This window comes from Drosophila navojoa, chromosome 3 (genome assembly GCF_054131105.1).
Source record: "Drosophila navojoa isolate 15081-1374.11 chromosome 3, UAZ_NAV_1.0, whole genome shotgun sequence".
Classification (NCBI taxonomy): domain Eukaryota; kingdom Metazoa; phylum Arthropoda; class Insecta; order Diptera; family Drosophilidae; genus Drosophila; species Drosophila navojoa.
Genome location: NC_142891.1, coordinates 10,646,767 through 10,672,084, shown reverse-complemented (window position 1 = coordinate 10,672,084; position 25,318 = coordinate 10,646,767). Strand labels below are relative to the sequence as shown.

General features: G+C 39.9%; 3 protein-coding genes across 13 annotated transcripts in view; 2 read left to right on the top strand and 1 right to left on the bottom strand.

Moving 5' to 3' along the window:
- nolo (ADAMTS-like no long nerve cord) overlaps window positions 1–6,863 on the bottom strand; it is a 92,183-nt gene extending 85,320 nt beyond the window's left edge. For 4 of the 6 annotated variants that reach the window (XM_089256813.1, XM_089256814.1, XM_089256815.1 and 1 more), the window contains exon 1: window positions 6,800–6,818. The gene's annotated coding sequence lies outside the window, so the exon portion shown is untranslated. Of the gene's footprint in view, window positions 1–5,101; window positions 5,960–6,799 lie in introns of those variants that run through there. The other 2 variants (XM_089256818.1, XM_089256817.1) reach the window with 2 other exon arrangements.
- Window positions 6,864–7,714: 851 nt separating this feature from the next.
- eEF2 (eukaryotic translation elongation factor 2) lies at window positions 7,715–12,537 on the top strand. The gene is made up of 5 exons (XM_030388138.2): window positions 7,715–7,933; window positions 8,528–8,742; window positions 8,812–9,339; window positions 10,450–11,146; window positions 11,216–12,537. The coding sequence occupies exons 1-5, from the start codon at window positions 7,931–7,933 to the stop codon at window positions 12,305–12,307; spliced, it is 2,535 nt and encodes an 844-aa protein (XP_030243998.1). The 5' UTR covers window positions 7,715–7,930; the 3' UTR covers window positions 12,308–12,537.
- A 1,050-nt stretch (window positions 12,538–13,587) lies between these two features.
- Window positions 13,588–24,146, top strand: LOC115564090 (uncharacterized). 6 transcript variants are annotated; one of them, XM_089256827.1, is made up of 11 exons: window positions 13,588–13,702; window positions 16,266–16,793; window positions 16,954–17,139; window positions 18,078–18,243; window positions 18,358–19,041; window positions 19,118–19,646; window positions 20,256–21,255; window positions 21,990–22,117; window positions 22,184–22,498; window positions 22,579–22,665; window positions 23,361–24,146. In XM_089256827.1, the coding sequence occupies exons 2-11, from the start codon at window positions 16,552–16,554 to the stop codon at window positions 23,510–23,512; spliced, it is 3,489 nt and encodes a 1,162-aa protein (XP_089112953.1). In that variant the 5' UTR covers window positions 13,588–13,702; window positions 16,266–16,551; the 3' UTR covers window positions 23,513–24,146. The 6 variants fall into 6 exon arrangements, with proteins under 6 accessions (XP_089112953.1, XP_089112948.1, XP_089112952.1 ...); XM_089256822.1 differs by having other exon boundaries at window positions 19,112–19,646; XM_089256826.1 differs by having other exon boundaries at window positions 13,611–13,718; window positions 19,112–19,646.
- Window positions 24,147–25,318: the final 1,172 nt, after the last annotated feature.

Below are 25,318 nucleotides of genomic sequence, written 5' to 3'. Positions count from 1 at the left end.
GTCATAGCCAAAAAAAAAAAAAATAAATAAATAAATAAAATAAAAAAACACGCTAGTTTATAATTTTAATTATGAGCTAGATTTATAAAAATAAATAAATAAATAAAAAATCAAATATTAAGACTTAATAAGGCTTAATAAACGTCAAATACTTTAAATAAAAAATTTGGTAACACAAGTAATTATATTTATGTATTTAATTTATATATATATATGTTTTATATATATATAGGGCTTTATATTAACTACAGTTTTTTCCCATTTCTTATTGTCAATATAAGACTTTATTTTTGTGATATTTATTGTATATTATATTATATATATATTTTATATTCATATTGCTGTATTTTGTCTTTTCAAATTTTTAAAATAGTTTTTATATATATTTATTATTCTCACAAACTTGATTTTATTTTTATTTATTTTTTTTTCCAATAAAAATAGTTTATAAGCCAATTTATCTTTTATTATTTATTTTTTATATATTTTCTTTCTGTTGGTTGAAACATTCATTAAAAGTATTTTTTTTTAATATTTAAGTAGCTAAGAATCTAGACGTTTCGTCTAACTAAATTACTTTGTATATACATATATATTCCAAAAGATTTCAATAAAAACTCAGCTAATTCCAAAGTTATGTAATATTATTCTAACTTGATTTGAAGTCGTTTTTAAATTATTGCAAAAACTTTATATTGGCAACTGTTTACAATTAAGCTCGAATACCCTCAACCAAAAACTGCAGCCACTTAAAATGTTGCAGCCGCAGACACCGTAAAAGCACTTGAAGAAAAAAATAAAACAGAAAAGTATCAAATAGAGAAATGAGAATTCTTTTCCTTTTTTATTGTTAAACCAATAAATTATTTAACATGTATAAATCACAGAGGCACGAAACTTGCGCTGAAAACATGTTAAAGCCATTCAAAGATTTATTTCGAGAAGCGGCTCGAGAGGCTGCAGCGAGTGAAGGGCGTGAGCTGCCGGATCAGGAAGAGCAGGAGGAGCAGGAGCCAAGGCACAAGCGTTGAGAGAAAGCACGCAATAAAATGAATGAATGAATGAGGGAAATACGAAGAAGAAAAAATGCAATGCAAGAAAGGCAAGAAAGGAGTAGGCAAACTTTTGTGGCTGTTGGCATTTTTTTTTTTTTATTTTAATTTTTCACTCGTTTCACAGATTTTCCAAATGCCGAGTGCCGCTTGCCAGTCGCATTCGAGTAGATGTGTGTCAGGCTAGAGCTCGAGCCGAGCTTGAATTGTGGGAAACAGCAGGTAGACGCACTAGCAGGAATCACCAACCCATTAACCTGCAACACACACACACACACACACGCACACATACACACACAGCATATTCACCACTTGGCAACCCCAAACAACTTGCGCTAAACTTTGACAACGTGAGACGAAGCACGTTATTACTTAACTATATATAAGCATACATACATATACATATGCATACCCTGCAATTGCGATTGCTTGAAGGCGGATTGACTATACATATAATATGTACTTGTGGTATACCCAAAATTGATCTTTAATCAATATTTGTACAGAAAAATATGATAAATAAAATATAGATTTCCATTAGTTAAATATTGAATGGAAAAATGACCTAGAATGCTTCAAATATTCCAAAAAACAGCTCAAACACAAATATATAAATTCTTTAATAAATCAAAATATAAAAAATAGTAATGTATAATAAAATACGTTTTTGTGTATGCATTTTTCGATTAATTTATTAAGCTCTTTTTCTTTATATATATTTAAATTTTTTTGTTGACCAAATAGAAGATCTCTGAACTATTTATTTATAATTTTCCCAAATAAAAAGAAATCAATAAGTTGTTTGAGTTGAGAAAAATATAATATTTAGAACGTATTCATTCGTAAAGCCTTGATATTTGTATGGCACAAAATCTTGTTTATGAAAAGGGATTTATTTTTATGAGTGAATAAATGGATATTTTATTTTTTCTATGGAAATGGGAATATGTCGAAAAATATGCGAATTTCAGTGAAAATTAAAATAAAATATATTATATTCATTTACTCCATATCAGAATTTCTAACAGGGCATACACCCGTCGAGCAGTCTCACCAGCAAAGCAATTTCACTTAGAACTGTCTACTGATTCGCCCCGCAGTGGGGCTGGAGTTGGCTCGAGCTGGAGCTAAAGCTGAAGCTGCTGCTCTTTGATTTCGTGGCAGCTTTTAAGTGTTTAACTTCCTCATCTGGCGCTGAGCGTGGCAGAAGGCACAACTTTATGCTGCCTCATAATTCACGGCCCTTTCCCGAATCCAATTTAAGGACTCGCTCGCTGTCTCTAGTTCGGGATCGGCCTGTGTCTGCCTGGTGAGCAGTTGCATTAACCTCGCGAAACTTATTTAAGTGGGATTGGGAATTTCTTTTACTTGTTTTTACTTTCTTTTATTTTTGATAGAGTCCCTCGAAGACACAATCAAATGATTACCTCAAATACGAAATGGGGCAGTAGTGCGCCAAATAATCATTAGAAGAGCGCATTAAATGCTTTTTAAATGAAGTCACAAATGAGACGATAATCCGCCATGAGGCAATTATTCTCTAATGTGTTCTTAAAAAGCTGCTGGACGCAATGGACGATGCTCTAATGGCTATTATAATGGAGTTCTGCTTGAGCAGCAAAAATATTTGGAACTAAAGGAGGTGCTAATGGTCAAATGGGAGAAATATATATATACGTATAATTAAGTAATTCTTGTACATTTATAAAAGAAACTTAGCTGATTCCAATACATAAATATATATATATTTTTTTTTTTTAAATTTCATAATATAAAGTTATGTAAATATAACAAAAAATCAAATTATAATTTTAAAGCTATGAACGTTAATATTTGTATTTCAAATATTCTACTCAAAATTAATTTTTTTGGTATCTTGAAAATCAACTAAAATCGCCTAAAACTAAACCTTATATTTAAGGGTTTTTCAAACGCACTTCCGAAAAGTGTTTCTGCCTAAAAGGTGCCATAAAATTGTTGCTTTTAGCACATATTAAAAAACAGAGAGGGAGAGGAAGAGTGTGAGAGTGAGAAAGAACGATATAGTTACAACAGTCTTTGACTATCCTACAACCATCTTGAATCCCTTGGAAACATCTAAAAGCTTTACACACGCACTTAAAGCTCTTTACGATTCTTACGTTTGTTTATTTTCAACTTTTTTTTTAGCTGAGAAAACAAACGCTTTTGGTGGACCCCAATAAACACATAAATATAACAGCTACTTGAGACCAATCGAAGTCGTCATAAAGTGTGAGTACTGTATGTAGCGGCCTCTCACTTCACTCCCCCACACACCGCGCACATCAGCTCTTCCTTTCTCTGCCTGTCATACTTACAGCTTAATAACGGCGGCTAATCTGAGAGGCATACATTTACGCACGCACACATACACACGCAAGCACACACGCACACGCACGAATATTGTCAGAATTCTTTATAGAAATATTCGCGCACAATGGGCGCATTATATCGCTCGTCTGCGTCGACTTTTTAAGTAAATTATAAAATATTTAAGTATTTTAAAGGCGAATTTCATTGAAATTGCGCCAAATAGAGGTATGAGAAATGCAAAATAAATATTTAACAACTGCGTAATACTCTGTTGTGCACAGACAAATGATGGAATTGTGGAGGTAACTTGAAAACAGTAAACAAAAAAAATTAAATAATAATAAATATTATAATAATAAATACTTAAGCTTTACTATCATAATCCACAGGGTAAAAAAAGGATTAATTAATATAATAAAACATACAAAGATAATATTTAATAATAGTTAATTGAATAAATACATTTTTTTAATATAAAAAAGGAAAGTAGAATTTTAAGTGATTTATATAAATTAAACATATTTTGTTTAATATCAAAATAAATAAAACTGATAAAAAGTAATAGCTACTATTAGGAATTTTAGGCAGTTTGAAAAATTAAAAGTAAGATTATGAATTCAATAGTTCAGTCAAATGTATATGTCTATATATATCAGACTTAAAACTATGCCCCACTCAGTGCATATACCTCTCTTCACTTTCAGTACAGTGCTTGGCATAAGTGTATGCAAAAGTCAACGACTGCCAGACAGACGGCCGGACGGTCACACTGGCAGACATGCCCAGACAAGGACTGGCCGCCAGGAAGTTGAAGGAAGCGCACACAATGTGGGAATGTCATTTTGCTACAGAATGTCACAGCCTTTCCATCTCTCTTTCTCTCGCAGCTTTATTTCTTTAGCAGATATGTATGTATGTATGTATGTGTATAAAGGCCTGACTCTTGTCCCAGCTTTCTCTCTCCCACTCTATCCTGCTGTTGGCAGCTGTCATTGCGTCTTGCTATCTGCTCTTCATCTTCATCTTTTCTCATTGTGCAAAGTGCACGGCACAGCGTATAGCATTTGCAACGGTAAAAGCGAATATCGTTCACATTCAATTGGAACTGATTGCAAAGCAGCTGCCTGCGGTTGTTCATTAAGGTTTAAGCTAAGCTAAGGATTGAATATGTTGAGTGGTTATGTTGCTTAAACTAAAATTTATGTACAGAAAATTCAAGTCTAAGTTGTTTGAATGAAAAAATCCAGCTCTGCTCGCTTCAGCGAAATGCAATTCAAAAAAATTCCCCCTTAAGCTCTGCTACGTAAATATACAAATATGTATCTTATTGTATTCCACATGCAATGCGAAATTCTCTCACGCATATTTACACACATGCACAAATACATGAAGCTATTGCGTGAATTCCTTTGCTCATTTAACGCTTGTTATTCAACACATACACACTCTCTCTCTCTCTCTTGCTCTGTATTCCTCCTCCCACACAGTTACACTAGAGAGGAACGTGTCAAGACCCGTTCAAATAGAATTAAAATGCAGCTATTAAATAAAAATCTCAGCAGTGACCACAGAGCTCTTAACTTAAAATTAATTACAATTAAGCAAAGAAAATGGCACACACCAAAATACACAAAAAAAAAAAAAAGTGAAGAGAGTGGAAACAAAAGAGCAAAAATAAAAAACAACAAAAACAGGCCAAAAGCCGGGCAACTTACAACAGTCACGAGTTGAAAGACTAACACGCTAAGCGCTTCGCATTAAATCCAAAAGAGCGTCTCAGTCGCTGTCGCTGTCGCAGTCGCAGTCGGAGCACAAAATTTAACACTAACTGCGCTGCCGGCGGCAATGGCGTCTGCTGTTGTTGCTGCTGCTAATCCACTTTTACTGTTCTTCCGCTCACTCCTACATGCACACACTCACACAAATAAACACAAACACACACTTGCACGAGCACACTTGCACGCTCTCATGTATGCAAGCGTAAAGGTAGCGACGGCGACGCTGCAATTTTTTTTTCCGTTTTATTTATTTTTTTTTTCTTTTTGGTGCTGCGCTTTTGTTGTTTGTGGTTTTTTGCTGCTGTTGTTGTTGTTGCGGCTGCTGCTCTGCCGCTGCTTGGCGCTTTTCGCACTGATTGTTACACACTAAAATCGAATTAAACTTGCGCGCTGTGCAGTTGTTGCGATTGTTGTTGTTGCTTTATTTTTGCCGCACTTTCCGCCAACTTTCGCTCTAACTTTTACTTTGTTTGCCGCGCAGGACACGTTGGCCAACAACAACAAAATAACGGAGTAAAAGCAGAGCGTAGAAAACTTTTAAAAACGTGCAATTTTCGGCTGAACGTTGTTGTTATTGTTGTTACTCCTCCTCTGTTCTGCTGTTTCTCTTCTTTTTTTTGCTAGCTGCAGCGAAGCGAACGCGTAAAAGGGATTTTCTAATAAGAAACGCGACAAAAGTTGAGCGTTGCGATCAACGGTGCAAGCGTTGCCGGACTTAACGGTTTCTAGCCCATTTCTCTCCGTGCTGTGTATTTAATACAATTATTTTTTGTATTGTTTTCTCCAAAACTTTTTCTTTTAGTCTGTAAAATATTATGCAGCTAATAAATCACACAAAAATGAAAATTTGCAGTTTGTTTTACACGCTTGAAAATTTGTAATTTATCTAAAATTAAAAATTCACTTTATTATTTTATTTTTCGTAATTACAGTTTAATTGGACTTGCTTGCACGAAATATTCTGCTAGGCTAATTAGACCAATAAAAAGGTTTAAATGTTGCTGAGAGTCTCTGTTCTCTTTTGTCTCAAATAATAAAAGCTAATATATTATCTACACTTTTTTCCAACAGTTTTTTCTAATATTAATTTTTAAATTTATTTTTAAATATTTAATTTTATATTTTATACTTTTTCTATTATCAAAATGTTTATTAATATTATTTTATTATTTTATAAAATGTATTTTAATTTACAATTATTATTATTTTTTTTATAACGGCTCCTTTGTTATAGTATATATCCCAAAAATATTCCCATTTGCAAACCCCATTTAATCCAATTAGAAAAGTTCTTTATTTTCCAAAAAATATCCCAAAACAATTGCAATAAATGCGTTTCACTTCAAATATATTCTAGTATTCGATTTCCCAAACTGATCTTTACTATCCTCCTTTGCTTCTAGAAATCTCACTGATGTTTGCATGCAAGTCCCATTGTAATATTAGCACACGTTCGGCTTTGATGTATTTAATTTTTTATTAAATTTGCAGACTTTAATTAATTATTTAATTATTATGCACTGAGATGCATCCTTAGTATGCAACACACACACGCACACACACACACACACGCGCAGCAACAATAAAACGCACGAGTGTGTGTGCCCCTTATTAGAATCGGAGCTTCAATTTTACCGTTAGCACAGACCGTACGCACAGAAAATCACTTGAAAACTGTTCGGCCGGCCGCATCGGATGTGCCGAACGGCCAGCCAGTGGGCACAGCCAATGATGTTGCGACAACAATGTTGCTGCAACATGCCGCTCTGCAGTTGAGCCGAAGACAGTTCTGATTGTTGCCGTTAGAGCCAGTAATGTTGCAGCAGCTGGTTTGAGTGAAATTTGTCTGCAGCTCATGCAAGTTGAGGACGAGCATGTCGCAATCGCTTTGAGTTGTTCGAATTGGCTTGATACAGTTGTGGAGTCACTGAGGTGAATATTAGTTTTGCAACATTTTAGAATGTTGCTACGATATGCTGCATGTTGCATAAGGTCAACTGTATGAGAATTTCTTATATTGAGACAATAGTCAATCATGACTGAACAAGTTTTCTTGCTTTCGCTGCGTGGGTGAGACAAACCATTTATTCTGTGCTCTTCACGCATGCCAAACAATTTGAAGGAAAGGGCGAATAAAAGCGCCAGACAAATTGAGCAATTAGGCTGGAAAAAACGGCATATGCCGTTGTAAATGTAACTAAAATTGATCAATATCATATACATACATATGTACATACATATGTATAAACTCTTAAAAAATTATAATTATTCTCACTACTGTTGTCGTTGCATTGTTGTCTGATTTCATCAAAGCGTAAAATTAATTATTTAAAAGAAAATAAAAGAGTGAATATTATGTGAAGACATGTACATACATATGTAAACATATCAAATACCTTTAAGATACAGTTAAAAACAAAAAACACTCACCTGCATTGAGTTTCAATGAAATATTAGGTTTTTTTCATATATAAGCAGTAAGCATAGATTTACATAAATTCAATTTTCTCACACAATTTTGAATTTCCATTTCAATTCCGCGCAAATCACAAACACATTTACCCACTCACATGGTTGCAGTACTTATATCGATAGCGTACTGCCAACTATCGATTTCTACTGCCTATCGATTATATTGATAGCACGACCGCTGTTTGACCGTCGCGTCTCTAGCTCAGCGACTTTGCCCGTTCTTTCCTGTCGATACGCCAGTGCAGGCGTGTAGTGTTTTTAAAGTTGGTCCACGTAAATCAATAAACATCCAAAATGGTAGGTGCCAATAATCTAAAATAATTGCATTAAATGCAGGACAATAAAACGCAGGAGTCAAGTGCATCATAATTTTGTGCGTGTGTGTGGCAGACGAGTGTATAAAATGATGCCAAAAAGACTATCTAAAAATTGTAGACGTGACACCGTCTGTCCACTGTATGTGTGTGTGAGTGCGAGTGTGTGTGAGCCAGTGGTGAAATGCAAGACAAAGAAAATAGCTCAAGGGGCCGTCACAATGACGTATGCAACTATTACAAAAAAGACGAAAGAGATGAAAACGGGTCATAAGATGTGGCCAGATGTTTCCTTAATGCATTTGTGTAAGTGATTATCTATATATGCATACAAAATTGTTTTGCAAGCAATAGGCAACGCAAGTGGTATTCGGGTTCAGTTCTAACCTCACAAAATATCACATCGCCTGAGCCGAAAATGTGTGCAGGTATCTGTGAGTGTGTGTCTGCGTGTATGTGTGAGCATTTGTATAGGCATTAAACGCCATTTTTAATAGCAGCCAAGCCTCGGTCGCAGCTTACACATGGATTTAACTCTGATGCCTTTCTCTTTTTTTCCTCCTGCTGGTGTTTATAGGTCAACTTCACCGTCGACGAAATCCGTGGCTTGATGGACAAGAAGCGTAATATTCGCAACATGTCCGTCATTGCTCACGTCGATCACGGCAAATCCACCTTGACCGATTCGCTTGTGTCCAAGGCTGGTATCATTGCCGGAGCCAAGGCTGGTGAGACCCGTTTCACCGATACCCGTAAGGATGAGCAGGAGCGTTGCATTACCATCAAGTCAACGTAAGTTAGCTCTACCCTCAGCCACGCCCTCCAATCTAATATAAACTAATCTCAATTTCTCATTTATAGTGCCATTTCCATGTACTTTGAGGTTGAGGATAAGGATTTGGTGTTCATCACGCATCCCGATCAGCGTGAGAAGGAATGCAAGGGTTTCTTGATCAATCTGATCGATTCCCCCGGTCACGTTGATTTCTCATCTGAGGTGACGGCCGCTCTCCGTGTCACCGACGGTGCCCTCGTCGTTGTGGACTGCGTTTCCGGTGTGTGCGTCCAAACTGAGACTGTGCTGCGTCAGGCCATCGCTGAGCGCATCAAGCCCATTCTGTTCATGAACAAGATGGACCGCGCTCTGTTGGAGCTGCAATTGGATGCTGAGGAGCTGTACCAGACCTTCCAGCGCATCGTGGAGAACGTGAACGTCATTATTGCCACCTACAATGACGATGGCGGCCCAATGGGTGAAGTGCGTGTGGATCCCAGCAAGGGTTCAGTCGGTTTCGGTTCCGGTCTCCACGGCTGGGCCTTCACCCTCAAGCAGTTCTCCGAGATGTACTCTGAGAAGTTCAAGATTGACGTTGTCAAGCTAATGAACCGGTAAGCAAAAATATTACTTGAATATATCTATATCCATATGCTTTTAGCACAAAACGTGTGACGCTGAGCGTGCGACTTCTTTTCGGACAGTCACAAACCTGCAAGGGGGCGTGGCTGTTCAGCTAGAACCGCGCGTGCTGATAGCGCCACAAGTGCAATCGAAAATAAAAGCAGATCAAATTATGTAGACGCGGCTGAAACGCTGCACCGGAACCTCTTTCCTAATGTTCTAACGGTGCATTTGCTAAGGCAGCGACTCGACAAATTAACAATATATCTAATAATATTTATATATATATATATATTCATAGTCCCAAATACTCAAGAGAAAATCATTAAAATTTTACATTAGAAGCGATGGCATAAAAATTTTCAAAATAGTTGTATATGTGATGTTCTAATTTTCTTCGTAATATCCTCGTTTTTTTGTTTCACGGAAAAATGATCTATTACAAAAGAATATGCTCCACCGCACCTAGCAACAATTCAGTATGAAGTCATTTTTTTTAGCTCTACCTCTAAAAAAGTTTCGCAGCAATAGAACGAAATTAGCGAGAGTGAAATTTGATTAGAATAGACTGAGACGAACGTTGTTGAGTTGTAGAGCCGACAAAGATATGCTCAAAGTTTTTTAAGTATAGGAAGAGAGTGTGAAAAATATAATTAATTATGTGACGAATATAATATAAATAATATGGGGAATAAATTTGCAGAGGACAATATAATTAAAAAAAATTAATAAATAAAATTTGTCAATTTGAATATAGACAAACTGAATAAGTAGGGTCTATATTATCTCATATAACCGTGAGTTAAATGATTTTTTGTTTTAATACATAAACAATATACAAAATACCATCAATCAATATATAAAATCTAAATACCTCTAACTCACCTGGCTAAAAATGATTCAGAAGTATTCGAAATAAATATTTAATCCTTAAAAAGATTAGATAAGATAATTAATCAATATCATTCAAAATTCATTCCATGAAATTCCATGAACCACAAATCATCATAAAACCGACTCTAAATCATTAATTAAAATAAATCGCAATTATTCCTTATACAAATCATCAAAACTCAATATATATTTCTATTAATTTGTAGTCTGTGGGGTGAGAACTTCTTCAATGCCAAGACCAAGAAATGGCAGAAGCAAAAGGAGGCGGACAACAAGCGCTCCTTCTGCATGTACATTCTCGATCCCATCTACAAGGTGTTCGATGCTATCATGAACTACAAGAAGGAGGAGATCGGCACCCTGCTGGAGAAGATCGGCGTGACGCTGAAGCACGAGGATAAGGACAAGGATGGCAAGGCGCTGTTGAAGACCGTTATGCGCACCTGGCTGCCAGCCGGTGAGGCACTGCTTCAGATGATTGCCATCCATTTGCCATCGCCCGTGGTTGCCCAGAAGTACCGTATGGAGATGCTGTACGAGGGACCTCATGATGATGAGGCCGCCATCGCTGTCAAGAACTGCGATCCCGATGGTCCATTGATGATGTACATCTCCAAGATGGTACCGACCTCTGATAAGGGACGTTTCTATGCCTTCGGCCGTGTGTTCTCCGGCAAGGTGGCCACCGGCCAGAAGTGCCGCATCATGGGCCCCAACTACACGCCCGGCAAGAAGGAGGATCTGTACGAGAAGGCCATCCAGCGCACCATCCTGATGATGGGTCGTTATGTGGAGGCTATTGAGGATGTCCCATCCGGCAACATTTGCGGTCTGGTCGGTGTCGATCAGTTCCTGGTCAAGACCGGTACCATCACTACCTTCAAGGATGCCCACAACATGAAGGTAATAAAGACTCGAATCTTCTAATGATTAGCTTATTAATATTCAATTCGTTGTTTTTCAATGCTCCAGGTGATGAAGTTCTCCGTGTCGCCTGTGGTGCGCGTTGCCGTCGAGCCCAAGAACCCTGCTGATTTGCCTAAGCTGGTGGAGGGTCTGAAGCGTCTGGCCAAGTCTGATCCTATGGTGCAGTGCATCATTGAGGAGTCCGGTGAGCACATCATTGCCGGTGCTGGTGAATTGCATTTGGAAATTTGCCTTAAGGATTTGGAGGAAGATCACGCTTGCATCCCATTGAAGAAGTCCGATCCCGTGGTCTCTTATCGCGAGACCGTCTCCGAGGAATCCAACCAGATGTGCTTGTCCAAGTCGCCCAACAAGCACAACCGTCTGCTGATGAAGGCTCTGCCCATGCCCGACGGTCTGCCCGAGGATATTGATAACGGTGAAGTTAGCGCCAAGGATGATTTCAAGGTTCGCGCCCGTTATCTGGCCGAGAAGTACGACTACGATGTGACTGAAGCCCGTAAGATCTGGTGCTTTGGCCCTGATGGTACTGGCCCCAACTTCATTCTGGACTGCACCAAGTCCGTGCAATACCTAAATGAAATCAAGGATTCCGTTGTCGCTGGCTTCCAGTGGGCCTCCAAGGAGGGTATCTTGGCCGATGAGAATCTGCGTGGTGTTCGCTTCAACATCTATGACGTCACCCTGCACGCTGACGCCATCCATCGCGGTGGTGGCCAAATCATTCCCACCACCCGTCGTTGCCTATACGCCGCTGCCATCACCGCCAGTCCTCGTCTGATGGAGCCCGTCTATCTGTGCGAGATCCAGTGTCCCGAGGTGGCCGTCGGCGGCATCTACGGTGTGCTGAACAGGCGTCGTGGCCATGTGTTCGAGGAGAACCAGGTCGTCGGCACACCCATGTTCGTTGTCAAGGCTTATCTGCCCGTCAACGAGTCGTTCGGCTTCACAGCCGATCTGCGCTCCAACACTGGCGGCCAGGCCTTCCCACAGTGCGTGTTCGACCATTGGCAAGTGCTGCCCGGTGATCCGTGCGAGCCATCCAGCAAGCCCTACCAGATTGTCCAGGATACCCGTAAACGCAAGGGTCTCAAGGAGGGTCTGCCCGATCTGTCGCAGTATTTGGACAAATTGTAAGCGGCAACTCCAACAACAACATCATGGGGGTCGATGGGCTGCAGCTGCCTAACTATGAGACAGGTGGATCGAACAAAGATGCAAAGACAACAGCAAATAACATCAACGGCTGTGGCCGCTGGCAGCGTTTAAAATACAAACACACACAACAACATTTAAAGAAATTTTGATGATTATTAATTGTATAACAGTAAACAACAACAACAAAATAAATCAAGTAAATGATTATACTTAAGTTTATATAAAACAAGAAAACAAATACATACATAGAGAGCCCACTTTAAATGTGCTCGAAACAAAAATAGAAGCGAAGGTAAACGGGGGAGCAAGTTCTAAGTGGAAATGAAGCCTACTGTTAACGCTGATCAGACGGGGAGGGGAAATGAAATTCGCATGTTAACATTGCTGTTATTTTACTCAGCTACTCTTCCAACTGGAACCAGCTAGCATATATGCTGTTAATGATGATCAGATCATAAGCGGCGCTGTTATGGCAAACGAAATGGCTATGTTAGTTAACATTGCCTTTGACGAAAGCGGAGAGCAGTTGGAGTTGGGGACATGGTGAATCAGCCACCCTTCCAAAACTATTTGATTTGAGCAATACTATTCTGTTAATAGCCGTAACAGCTGTAGTTGCCGCATTGACGTGAAATGCAGGGGTTGCATTTTGGCTTTTATTGTTTTTGTTGTTCGCAGAACACGCCGCGTGGCCAAGTGCAAAATCACAAAGCAAAGCACACAAAGCCAATCAATGTTAATGATTACAACAAATGAGCGACATGCGGCGTTTGGCAAACAAAAACAACAGCAGTAGCGCGCTATGGGGTGGCAGCCAACGATTGAGTGGGCAACCAAATAGAGAGAGAGCACGCAATTGCAACCCAAACACAAACTCCCACACCAATGCGCGCGCGTTCTCTCTCCTCTCTTCATCTTCCATTGCACTCTCTGCTTTTGTATGGCTGCCGGAGTCTAGATAAATCTAATTTTTTACCCTCACTAATAAGGAATGTGCTAATGTAATGAAGAAAATGCAACAACATATTAAATTACAATTACAACAATCAAAACTATGTTGACAGACAGAGACAACATGGTCTGCTAAAGAGAGTAAATATTGGCAGATCATTGGATCATGCACACACACATACGTCAAATCCAATGCAATGCTTATAAGAGCTTGCTCTTTGTTTGCATTTTGTTTGTGTGAGGAATAAGTTACAACGACAAGTACCATCCACCAGATACAGTAACAGACAGCATAGAGTAGCCAATTGGCTTCTCTCTCTGTGTGCGGCTCAGTCGTGTTTCGGTGTTCGAGGCAAGCAGACGCGTTTGGGCAGTAGCTTCGCGCATCATATCGCATTGCAATATTTTTGTAAATTTTAATAGGTATATGAGAGTGTGTGTGTGTGTGTGTCTCGTACGAGCGGTCTGCGGTTTGTGCCTGAAATTCAAATTCGAAATTAATCGAGTTAAATATTGCAAAAATAGTCAACAAATTGATGAATTCGTTTGCCAAACGAGCGGAACCAACAACAATAACACTAAAATTAACCGATGTCTGTGTGCGTGTGTATGCATATATACATGAATATATATATATATGTGTGTAGGTGGAATTGTATGTAATTCATAAGCAAATTGCAAAATACGAATAGAGTTCTCTTGTTCTCGGAAGTCGCCGTCTGTTTTTGTCATCGTCTTAAAAGCCGCTGACGCCGTCGTTGCTGCCACCGTTGACGTCGCTACGTCTGTCATTACAAACATCAGCCCCGCACTTGGGCTCGTCAGCTATCTCGCTCTGGCACACACGCATACGCGCTCAGCATATTTGCTATATTTAGCAACATTTCCAATTGGAAGATTTCTGATTTGACCTTTTGGCAGTAAAAGCTTTTAACTGTAATTATTATGCGTACACAAAAAACAAACCAAATCGTGAAGCTAAGTGAGTGAGTGTGTGTGTATGAGTTGGAGTGTGTGTCTGCATATGAAAAAATCGATGCCAGACTCCCTGCGACAACGACAACGTCGACGCCAGGCAACTTCATTCAGTAAAGCAAAAGGCAAGAGGCAAAGGCAGCGACGCCAGCGTCGCCGCAGTATATTTTACAGTTAGACAAAGTTGGAGCTTTGCGCTGTCTGTCTATGTGTGCGTGAGTGAGTGTGTAGGTGGCTGGCTGCAGCTGAAGTTTGAAATTCGAATTGGAACTCTGGATTCATGGACAGCTACCGATAAGAGCGGAAATGAAATTTGAAACTTAAAAATGGCAAACTTTTCTATTATTTTTAACCATATTGTTGTTGCCATTGTTGGGTTTTTATACTTTGTTGCTGCATCCGTTAGAAATGCGTTTTTGGGGCAGCCAACGCAAAAGTTTTTTTTTCTATTTTTGCGCAAAGACAAAAGCAACGTGCGTGCGTCTGTATGAGTGTGTGTCTGTGTGTGTGAGTTGTTTATGTATAGCGGAATATAAAATATCTTTTATATGTATGCGTTGCAGTGGGCGAGCAGGAAGGCAGCCAGGCTAATCTGTCGCTCTGTCCGTGTGTGTGTGTGTGTGTGTGTGTGTATGAGCGAGTATGAGTGCGCCTGAGCTCCATATATACATATGTATATATAACTCCTCTCTACAAAGTGTATAGAAAATATGAATGAAGATAGGAAACGCACGGCAAAGGAGTTAAGAGTAAATTGTGGGCAATGAGTGTAGGGGTCAGGGAAAGGGGCTGAAATCTTTGCAGGAAACAAGGCACGAGAATAGTTTTTACACACACACAGACTCCGTTTGCCACCATTTTTCACACCTCCTTTGACTTCCGTGAGGGGGCAAAGACACTAAGTGAAAAATCAATGCAAAAAATTTGTTGCTAAGCTCAAACGGAACAAAATTTTAATTGGCTTTTGGCAACGTCTGTTGAAAGTTGGGAAAGTTTGATATGAAATTGAAACTGCGAATATCCTGGGAATTAACTTGTGGGGTTTTTTTAAAAAGTGTTTTGTGACCGGCTTTTCAATGAAACAAGAAAAGTTTGCTTTATTCCACAGTGAAATCTCTCTAGAGTGGACATAAATTTGCCCATTTACTTTGCAGATCACTGACTGAAGGAGTTGATAATGCATTTTGTACATATCGAAATGAAGTCACTATGTGAGCAAATATTTAATTTATATATTACAAAATATACATTCAATTTCATTATTTATCAATATGTGAATATCGCCAAAATCTTTTGAACTTCTATAAAAAACACTTCTCTAATCATAAGTTTATGCTTTGCAAGAATTTATAATCAAATATAATTATAATTATTTTGCATTCTTTTACTTTTGCATTATCACTAGATAAATCTCTCAGTCAACTCTTCTAAATTCAAGGGACTCTTAAATTACTACGAATTATCGAATGGAGCGAAACTTTCGAGAGAAAGTAAATAAAGCTCCGAATTATCAAGGCTTTTTATAGAACTGTTAATATTTTACATATTCGTAATGTATGTTCAAATAAATTCAGTCATCTTTGTTAATGTAATTGTTATTCTCTCTAAATTGCTTTCACTGTACATATAAGGAATTTTTCATCTGTTCTCTCACAATTGACATTGATTAAAATGCCTTTTATGGCTTAGAACTCAAGACCCGACCACACCATCAATTATCCCATTAAATAACTGATTTATTCAGGCGCATCAAACCAATATCCGTTCCGTTTGTCGAAAGCTCTAAGGAAAATCTAATTGCATGTTACGCAAATCGGCGAGAGATTCGATATTAAATATTTATTGAACTTTCGCAGAGCTGAGCAAACACGAACAACTTAAGCCGCTTACGGCGAACTACAGCAACATTTACAACATTTTGATTATTAAAGTAACAGAAAAATATATATACGATAGAAAAAAAAAGTAATTTTCCCACCCGCTTTAATCGTGCCATCTCTCTCTCCCTCAGCATTTGAATGACGAATTTAATGAGCTGAAAAAAACGCCAATCACTTTCACACATTGCATAGATGAAAATTGAAACAGTCGACAACAAAGACGAGCAGCGGCTGTCGGCGCCGACGTCGACCGAGGCAGCGACAGAGACAGCGGCAGCGACTGTGGGCGCATTGATTACATTTTCATAATCAACGAAATACAAGAGAAGCAACAAAAAAAAAAAGAAACTAACAAAAAAGTAAAAAAAAAAAAAAAATACGAAAAAAGTTGCAGTTGGTTTCAATGAAAATCGCATAATGGAGACAACACCTGAATCGTGTGGCACAGCACGCGATTCTGTGGAGGCGTTGGAACTGGAGGCGGATACGGCGGAGACAGAGGTAGAGGCAGAGGCAGAGGCAGAGGCAGCGGTAGCTGGAGCAACAGCAGAGGCAACTGAGGCAGCACCAGCGACTGCGATTGCAGCCAACAACATGTCCGAGGTGGAGCCCGCAGCTCTGGATGCTGTGGATGGGGACAACGACCAACAAAAGCAAAAGTATGTCGCAAGCTCTAAATGAAATTAAAATCAAATTGTGAACAAGATAGAGAAAGAGAGACAGAGAGACTGAGTGAGAGCGACAGAGTTGATGACTCTGTGTCAGAGTCAAGCCGACACGACGTAGCGTAGCCTAATTACATTTTCATTTCGATTTTAGCAACGACTCGCTGCAGCCGCACTCAATGGAGCCCATCTCCATGGACGATATACCGGAGCCCATCAAAGTGCTGGATGATATCATATCGGAGTTCGAGGAGGCAACCACCAAGCCGGCGGCGCTGCATTGCAACAGCGGCGAGAATCAATCGGAAGACGATGGCTATATGAGTCTCAGTCGCAAAAAGTGAGTTACACCCTATAGATAATAGATATATAGGCAGGAACAATTATTTCTATATCGGTAAAGTCTCATATCATCTATTTTGGCTTTGTTGTTGTGTTAAATAATAAAGTCGTTAGGGCAATTTAGACTGTGATTGCCTGATTTCTAAACGTATTGAAGCTCTTGGGCTGTGAGAAACAGAAAGAGTTAGTTTTATACATATTAGGCAGGAAATACCGCTTTCTACTTATACATATGTGATAAAATATAAATCATTTTTGATCATTTTCCAACTGGAGATATAGTTCCTAGACTTCGACAAATGACCTTTTTCGATTTACATAAATCACACATATTACATCAAATTATGAGGTAATATAATTATAATAAGTAAATTTAAAGTTTCTAGCTGGAAAGCTGCAGAAGGTATGGAGATTTCTATATCATTTTGACCTCGAATTGAATACATGAGTATATAAATAGATTTAAAATTGATATGACCTTAAATAAATTCGTTTGTGACTATATATATATATATATATATATATATATATAAATATATATATATATATATATATATATATATATATATAAATATGTGTATGTTTCTTTATGAAAATAAATATATGTATAACAGTATATTATATAGTATTTTTCGAATTTCCACACCTCCAACGGGCTTATCGATAAAATGTAATCCTAATACTTCATAAAACGAGATATATATATTTATATACATATATATGTACATATATATTCAGGATTGTCACAGTTCAAATACGTCTATCGTCTATCTAATGATAGTTATCTAATGATAATTAAATTACAAATCAATTTATTATATATATGTGTATTAGCATATACGATCTACCCCCTCTATTCAACCTGTCTACCTAATAAACTGATATATTGACTGTTCATAGAGTTGCTAAAACAAAAAGTTTTATTTTTATTTTTAGCATGTCTAAAAAGGACTCGGAGGATGTGCCACAAACACCTAGCACGGACACCGTGCCCGAGGGCAGCTTCAATGAGGTTGACGGCACTGCCGAGAATCTAACCAAATTATCTGAGGCGGAGCACAGCAGCCAGGAAGCGACAACGCCGCTCATACAGACAACTCTGGTGAGCAGGGAGACAGAGACACACACACATACATACATACATACATACATATATATATATTTACGTGATGATAAATCAATTAATGCACTCACTCTCTATTTATTTACCTTTTAGCCCAAGGCACGTAGCGCCAACTCGACGCCAGCCACCAGCTCCAACTACTCGAGTCTGCCCTGTTGCGGCGCACGTGCCTCCAATTTGGGTGCCAACTCCGCGTGCAGCTCGTCGAACGGACTGGAGGCAGCTGCCACACGCACCGGCAGCTGCAATGGGGAACGCAATGCGCTGGGCATCGACATCAGTGCCGTGCACAATGCGGTGCTGCGCGGCAATCTGGCCAAGTTGCCGGAGCCGATGCTGAACGAGCATCCGGTGACCATCTATCCGGGTCCGTCGGCCAAGGCTAGCGGCGAGGTGGGGGGCCGTGGCAAGCGTTTGGTGGAGAAACACAAGGCCGTCTGTCATATGCTCAATCCACATTCCATTAGCTCCAGCTCGTCGTCGGGCTCATCGGGCTCACAGCATACGTCCAGCGGCGAAGCCTCGCCAGCGGCGTCCAACATGAATGTGGCCGCAGCCAAGCAGCCGTCGCAGCAGCAGCAGCAGCAGCAACAGCCGCAGCAGCAGCAGCACCACCAGCAATTGGACGACTATTCCGAGGACTCGCTGGAGGAGTCGACCATCTCGACAGATCTGACGCCCGTCAAGCAGAACGGCGTCGCCTGGGAGATACACTTCAAGAGCAATAAGAAAAAGTCGAGCAGCGCCAAGAGATCCAGCTCAACAGCTGCCAAAAAGGTGAGTCAACTGCAGTTGCACAACATCATCCACCATCCATCCATTAATCTCGAATCTTCTAACCTCCTAGCAACAGCATAAGGACAGCACTCTGAACGATTTCGACAATAGTTTCCTCTGCAACGAACAGAGCATGCTGGGCAAGGGCACCTTTGTCATACGTCGCTCCACGGCCAAGAAGCCGCCGCGTGCCGCCGACATCTTTAGCATGCCGAAGCCGCCGCGCACCTCGCACGGCGCTGGCGCCATTAGCAACGACTTCTATACCAGCGACAGCGAACCGAGCGAATCGACGTCGCTGCCACCGCCGCCGCCGCCGGCGCCCGCAGAGGCCAATTTCATCTACAAGGAGTGCGAGGCGGCAGCGGCGCAAACGCGTCGCGGCCTGGAAATGGCGGCGGCACACAGAGCTGCGCTCTCCCTGGACATTGCCGAGGCCACCGAGCATCTGATCATCAACAAGCCGCTCAAGAGCAAGACGGCCATGCTGACGGAGAAGCGTCTCAGCGCCGAGTCCATGCCGGACAACACCTCCAGCAGCGAGGAGTTCGACGAGGCGCGTCTCAATGGCAACGGCTACGATCCGTTTGGCTACAATGGCAACGGTAAGGGTATTCGCTAGTCGCGCAGATCCAACTGGCAAGCTATCCAATGAAAATGGGAAATCGGGGTATCATGATTTCGGTTAAATGTATGCAATAGGCGAAGGGGGCATGGCTCCATGAAGTATATATATTCGTGATCTGTGCGACGAATTGAGTCGATCTAAATTAATCCGTCTGTCAGTCTGTCCTTATGTATGAACGCGTCGATCTCAGAACTTATAAGTGCTAAGGACTTGCCTTTTTAGTAGATCTTTGTATAGCAGCTATATATCGAGTTTGTTAAAAAGAAAAATCTCTAACTATTTCTTTATTAAGGTTAGGGATTGAAAATCTAATCCAATCCTTAAATTAGCTCTCGTACATCTTTGGAAATGGACATTTATTTTATTAACTTAATTTTTGAAAGTATGTATATATACTATATGCTTATACATATTTCCCGTAGGAGCTAGGGAATATCAATATATAGTTACTCATTTATTTTAATCTAATCTCTCTCTCTCTCTCTCTCTCCCTCTCTCTCTCTCTCCTCCCTCTCTCTCTCTCTCCCTCTCTCTCTCTCTCCCTCTCTCTCTCTCTCCCGCCCGCCCTCTCTCAATTTTCATACAGAGCCACGCGTTTCGACCACAACCACGCCTCGCACAGATCTAGCGCCCACCCTAGAAGAGGATGAGGAGTCTGACTTTAGCTACGGCTGTGCCCCGCTCAAGCAGATCGAGCACAACATAAGCGCGCTGCTCCGTGGCGATATGCCGCTGCCTGGCCAGCTGCAGTTACAGGCAAATGGCTGCACTGCATCGTCAGCTGGCTCAGCTGGCACAGCTGCCACGGCTGCTGCTGCTGCCGCCGCCGCTGCCGCTGCGGAGCTGCATGCCAAGCGTGTGCTGGAGTTCCGTCCGGGCGTGCACAAGTCGGAGAGCGCGAAGGAGATGCTGTTATCGCAGAGCATCGGCTTTGGCCCGTTGCCACCGTCGCCGCCCAGCTCCAATCCGGACATTTTCGACTATGATGCACCGCTGCCGCCTTCGCCTGTGGAGCCACGCAAGCCACTCGAGCTGCCGGCCTCTGCCGGTAGTGCCAATCGCGGCACTACCGTTGTCGAGGTACATGCCACCGCCTCGGGCGCTGCGGTGCACAGCAGCAACAGCCACACACGGCGCAGTCGCGACAATGTGGCTGCAGTGCGTCATTTCACTGACGAGCTGCCAGCGCCGCCAGCACCGGCCCATCAAACGAACTGCTTTGCCGACGGCTTGCCCGGTCCGCCGCTGGCGCCCGCTGTGCCGCCCCATCGTGCCGGACATTCGTTGAACACTATGAAATCGTGGAGCATTGATTCACAGTATCGCAAGCGTTCGCCCAAGTTGTTTGGCTATAGCAGCGGCAGCGGCATCACCACACCCACTGGGCTGGGCGGCATGCCGCCGCTGCCCCAGCCCCCGATGGGCACCATCGGCTCCTGTGATGGCGGCTCAGTGGCCGGCACGGGCTCCTATCAACGGCGCTATATCAACTATGGCACCAAGCGCAGCCTGAAGCAATCGCCACGCGAAGAGCATCGCCTGCAAACCTCATGTAGTCTTCCTGAAACGCCAATCTTTGCCAGAGGGTGAGTAGCTTGAATGCTGGATTATAATCAATCCCTAAACCGACTAAGACAGGGAAATGATTTTGAGAAAATCTAGCAAGCGGAAAGAGGCAGGGCAGAACCCATCAGCTATATATATCAAGAGGTCAGGACGAAGAGTTTTTATCTAGCTCCAATAAAATCTACACACTTTAAAGAAATAAAATAAAAATTTATAGATATTCCTGTTTTACAACCCCATAAGAACTTTTCTGTACAATTTCTCAGATGCTCAAATTTTACATACATTTAAATTGAAGTTCAGTTACAATTAATGCCAATATGTGAAAGAGCTTGGATTTTTTCTTAATTGGCAAACATTCAAGGGAATATATAGAGTTTGTGCTGAGAATATCATAAAAATCTATTAAGTAATACAAAAGTTATTAAAGAAAAGGGTTAACCAATTAGCCAATTATGGGCAGCAGCGATCAATTGCCTAAGCTTGAAATCTGTTTATATTTACTAGATGATTGGTCTAGATTTGGTAGAATTAATGTGGAATTTACAACTCATTGTTCAAGCAGGGCCATGACGGTGTTGGTAGAGGCGAATTGTAGGTTCGATTGCTCTTAACCGACAAATATAGACAAAACTAGATAGGTCTACACATTTTACTGCTGATCAACACATAACCCAGGGTGTATGGTATCAGTTAGTCGAGCAATCTGGACCAGCACACTCTTGTTTACCTTGTGTTCTGCTCTTCATTTCAGCTGTGACATACCACGTACGCCATATCGTCGCCAAAATGATCCCATACCTGTGAGTGGCTCCCGCACTGCGCCACGGTCCAGCACATCGAACAGCATCAACATGGGCAACTCCATTCTGGGCATAGGCGGTAAGTCAAGTTAAGGCATTGCCAGCATAGCCAACATCTGCTCATCCACAATTCCCCTACGCTTAGCTGGCGCCTATGGCACCGCTCAGATCTGCCGACAGCGTTCGATCAATCATGCCTTAGCCTCCAATGAAATGCTGCGCATGACGGGCGCCCCGGCGCGCGGCTGGTATCCGAAGCAGCGCAACATGCGGCCCGCCTCCACGGAGAACATCGATCGCCTGGCCTCGGTGCGTGTCTGGGACAATCCGGCTGGCATGTCCGGCACGGGCCAGTCACGCAAGCCGCTCACCCTGCCGCCCAACCTGACGCCCTCCTTCCTGAACAAGTCGCCGCGCGAAGCGCTGCGTCGTGTCACCAGCTTGCTAATCACCAAGAAGAGTAAGTGCGGAACTAAATGCTAATGACATTGACTTATTCTCTCCCTCTCTCTCTCTCTCTCTCTGTGTTTATTTTGCTAGAGCATAATAAGGAGCGCAAGCACAAGGCGTACAGTGATCTGCCCATGGATGAAAGCAATAGCAAGCATGCCTATGAATTTGAAACTGGTAAGGAGAACTCTGGAGACCTTAGATCTATTCAATGAGAAGAAGGCAACTATAGCACTAGGAGTGCTCTTGTGGAAAAGATCTTAGCTTAAGCGTTGACATAGGTTCTATATATAATACCTAAGCTGTTTTCTTAGCAGAACTGTTTTTATAAGCTCTCCGTATGAGTATATACATAAATCCAGGCAATTATGTTGATCAATTTTCTATTATAACTAAGCCAAGAAGTTTACATATGAGTCCAAGCTAAGGATATAAACAATAGAAATTGTTATCGAAATCAATGTATGAACTAAAGACTTTTATGCATTTTGGTCTTATAACTTTCCTTATAAATTCTGTTGCTCTTCTACAATGGAAATATACAACTTTCTAAGTACTATTTGTAGTACTCTACAATTCTTCATATACAATTATTTCTAATAGTTTTTCCTATGGAGCAAAATCATAAGAATTCCAATCTAACGATGCAGATCTCCTGATCGGAAATCGCAGCTATATTACGCCAATTCATCATGATCGTAAAATCAATTGAATGATGACAACTAGTTAAGAATAAGTTGTATCACAAATTTAACGAAACTCAAATTTATATAGAGTCGACGTTAAAAATATAAAAAGTAGACGATACAAGATATTATATTTAAAGTGATAGATACTAGTCTTCATTAATAACATTCATTCTCTTTCTCTAGGTTCCACGAAGCGCAAGGAGAGCAGCAGTCGCAGCAAGGACAGTGCTGCTGCCGCCTCTGCTGCTGGTGTTGCTGCCACGCCCAAGGCCAAAAAGAAGGGTCTCTTCAAGACGTTGTGGAAGCGTACGAAAACCGCCTCGCTGGATCAATAGAGCAGCCAAAGCAACAGTAACAATAAAATATATATACCAAACTTGTTTACGAACGAAGCCAAAACACTGCCCCCCCACAACATCTCCCAATTAATCGAACATACATATATGTATATGCATATGTTTTTAAAGAACGTTGATAATAACCGCACCTCTATATGAAACTCACCTGCTCAGCCATCAATATATGTATGTATCACAATTCTCACACGCGCAAACGGTTTGAAAAATTTTCACACACGCTCATTCGTTTGTAAATTGCACTAGATATGTCTATATCTATCGTACATATATCGTACAACTATATCGGTCATAAAATAATGCGATAAAACTGAAAAATTTAAATGCACAAAGCCGTGAATCGTAAAGACTGAAAAAAAAAAGAAATTAATTAATTAAATAATATGTAAATGAAATGATTGATGAAAAGAAAAAACAAATTTTTGGAAATGCCACAACAGACCAGATCAACTAACAACAAATATATATATACATATATATATGTATGAATATCAGCAATAAAATTGAGTTTTGAGAGAGTAATTAGTTTTGCAAGCAATTCCATGGCCGAAACACACAATTAAAGCACGCAACGATGAGCAAAATAAAATAATAAAAAACAAAACAAAAATTTTAAATTAACAAAAGAAAAAAAAAAACATAATTATACAGCACTGAATTTATATAGTATATAAACTCTATATACATAATTTGGAGTATAACTGAACCGTTTAGGGTTCCACTGGCAGCATAACTTACTTTATATTATGACGTTCGGTATATATGTATGTATGTATGTATATATACATACATACGTGAAGCTACTCGTTTTATGGGCTTCCTCTCGGTTGCTGGAGCAAATCTCTTCGACTCCAAGCGAATATTTTAAAGCAAAAAATATTTAACAATAATATGAATTTTATTTCGTAATTTCGAGAGACTAGAGAACAGCCGAAACGCCCTCCAAACTTTTCCAAGAATATTTGATAATAAAATTTCTCTTGAAAAAAAAAAAAAAAAACAACCCAAAAACGAAAAACGTGAAAAATGAAAATGCAATAAATGCTCAATAGAACTTTACCAGGCAGCATTTTGCTTTTTGTACTTCCAAAAATAAAAATAAAAAAATAAATCGCAATGAGAAACATAAAACAAATAAACAATTGTAAACGTTTACTAGTCATTAAATATATGAAAGAATTAGTGGGCAGAAGAATGATGAAATATTTGAAATATGTATTTTTTATTAACACACTGAGAAGTCAAGTGGCCAAATATAAAAATAAATAAAATGGAAAACCAGTTGCCCGCCCCACAGTTAACGAAAGAGAGAGAAAGAGAGCCAGTTGAAAAGTATTATTAACGAATTATTATATATTATGCTATAGCAAGTTGGTATTTATTATAATTAATTATATTGTATGTACAATTATTTGTATTAATATTATTGAATATATTTTTTAGAAAAGTAGTGTGAAAATTTAATAACAATAATACAAAATAAAAAAATAAAAAAAAAAACTAACAATGAAAATACAAATAAAAGTACTTAAAAATTAAAACTGGCAAGTTGAACACTTTATATATATATATATATTGAAATTCATCATCAAAATTTGAAATTTCAAATTCAAGTTGGTAATTGTAACAAGCTGAAGCACTAAAAAGTCGTTTTGTTTTTTATAGAGATGATCTTTCGTATAGACCTTTCGACACATCCTGCATTTGAGCAAAATTTCTAAAGCACTAACTAAACAAAATCTAAAAAAAAAAAACTTTATATGCAACGTTCATTCTCCTACTGCT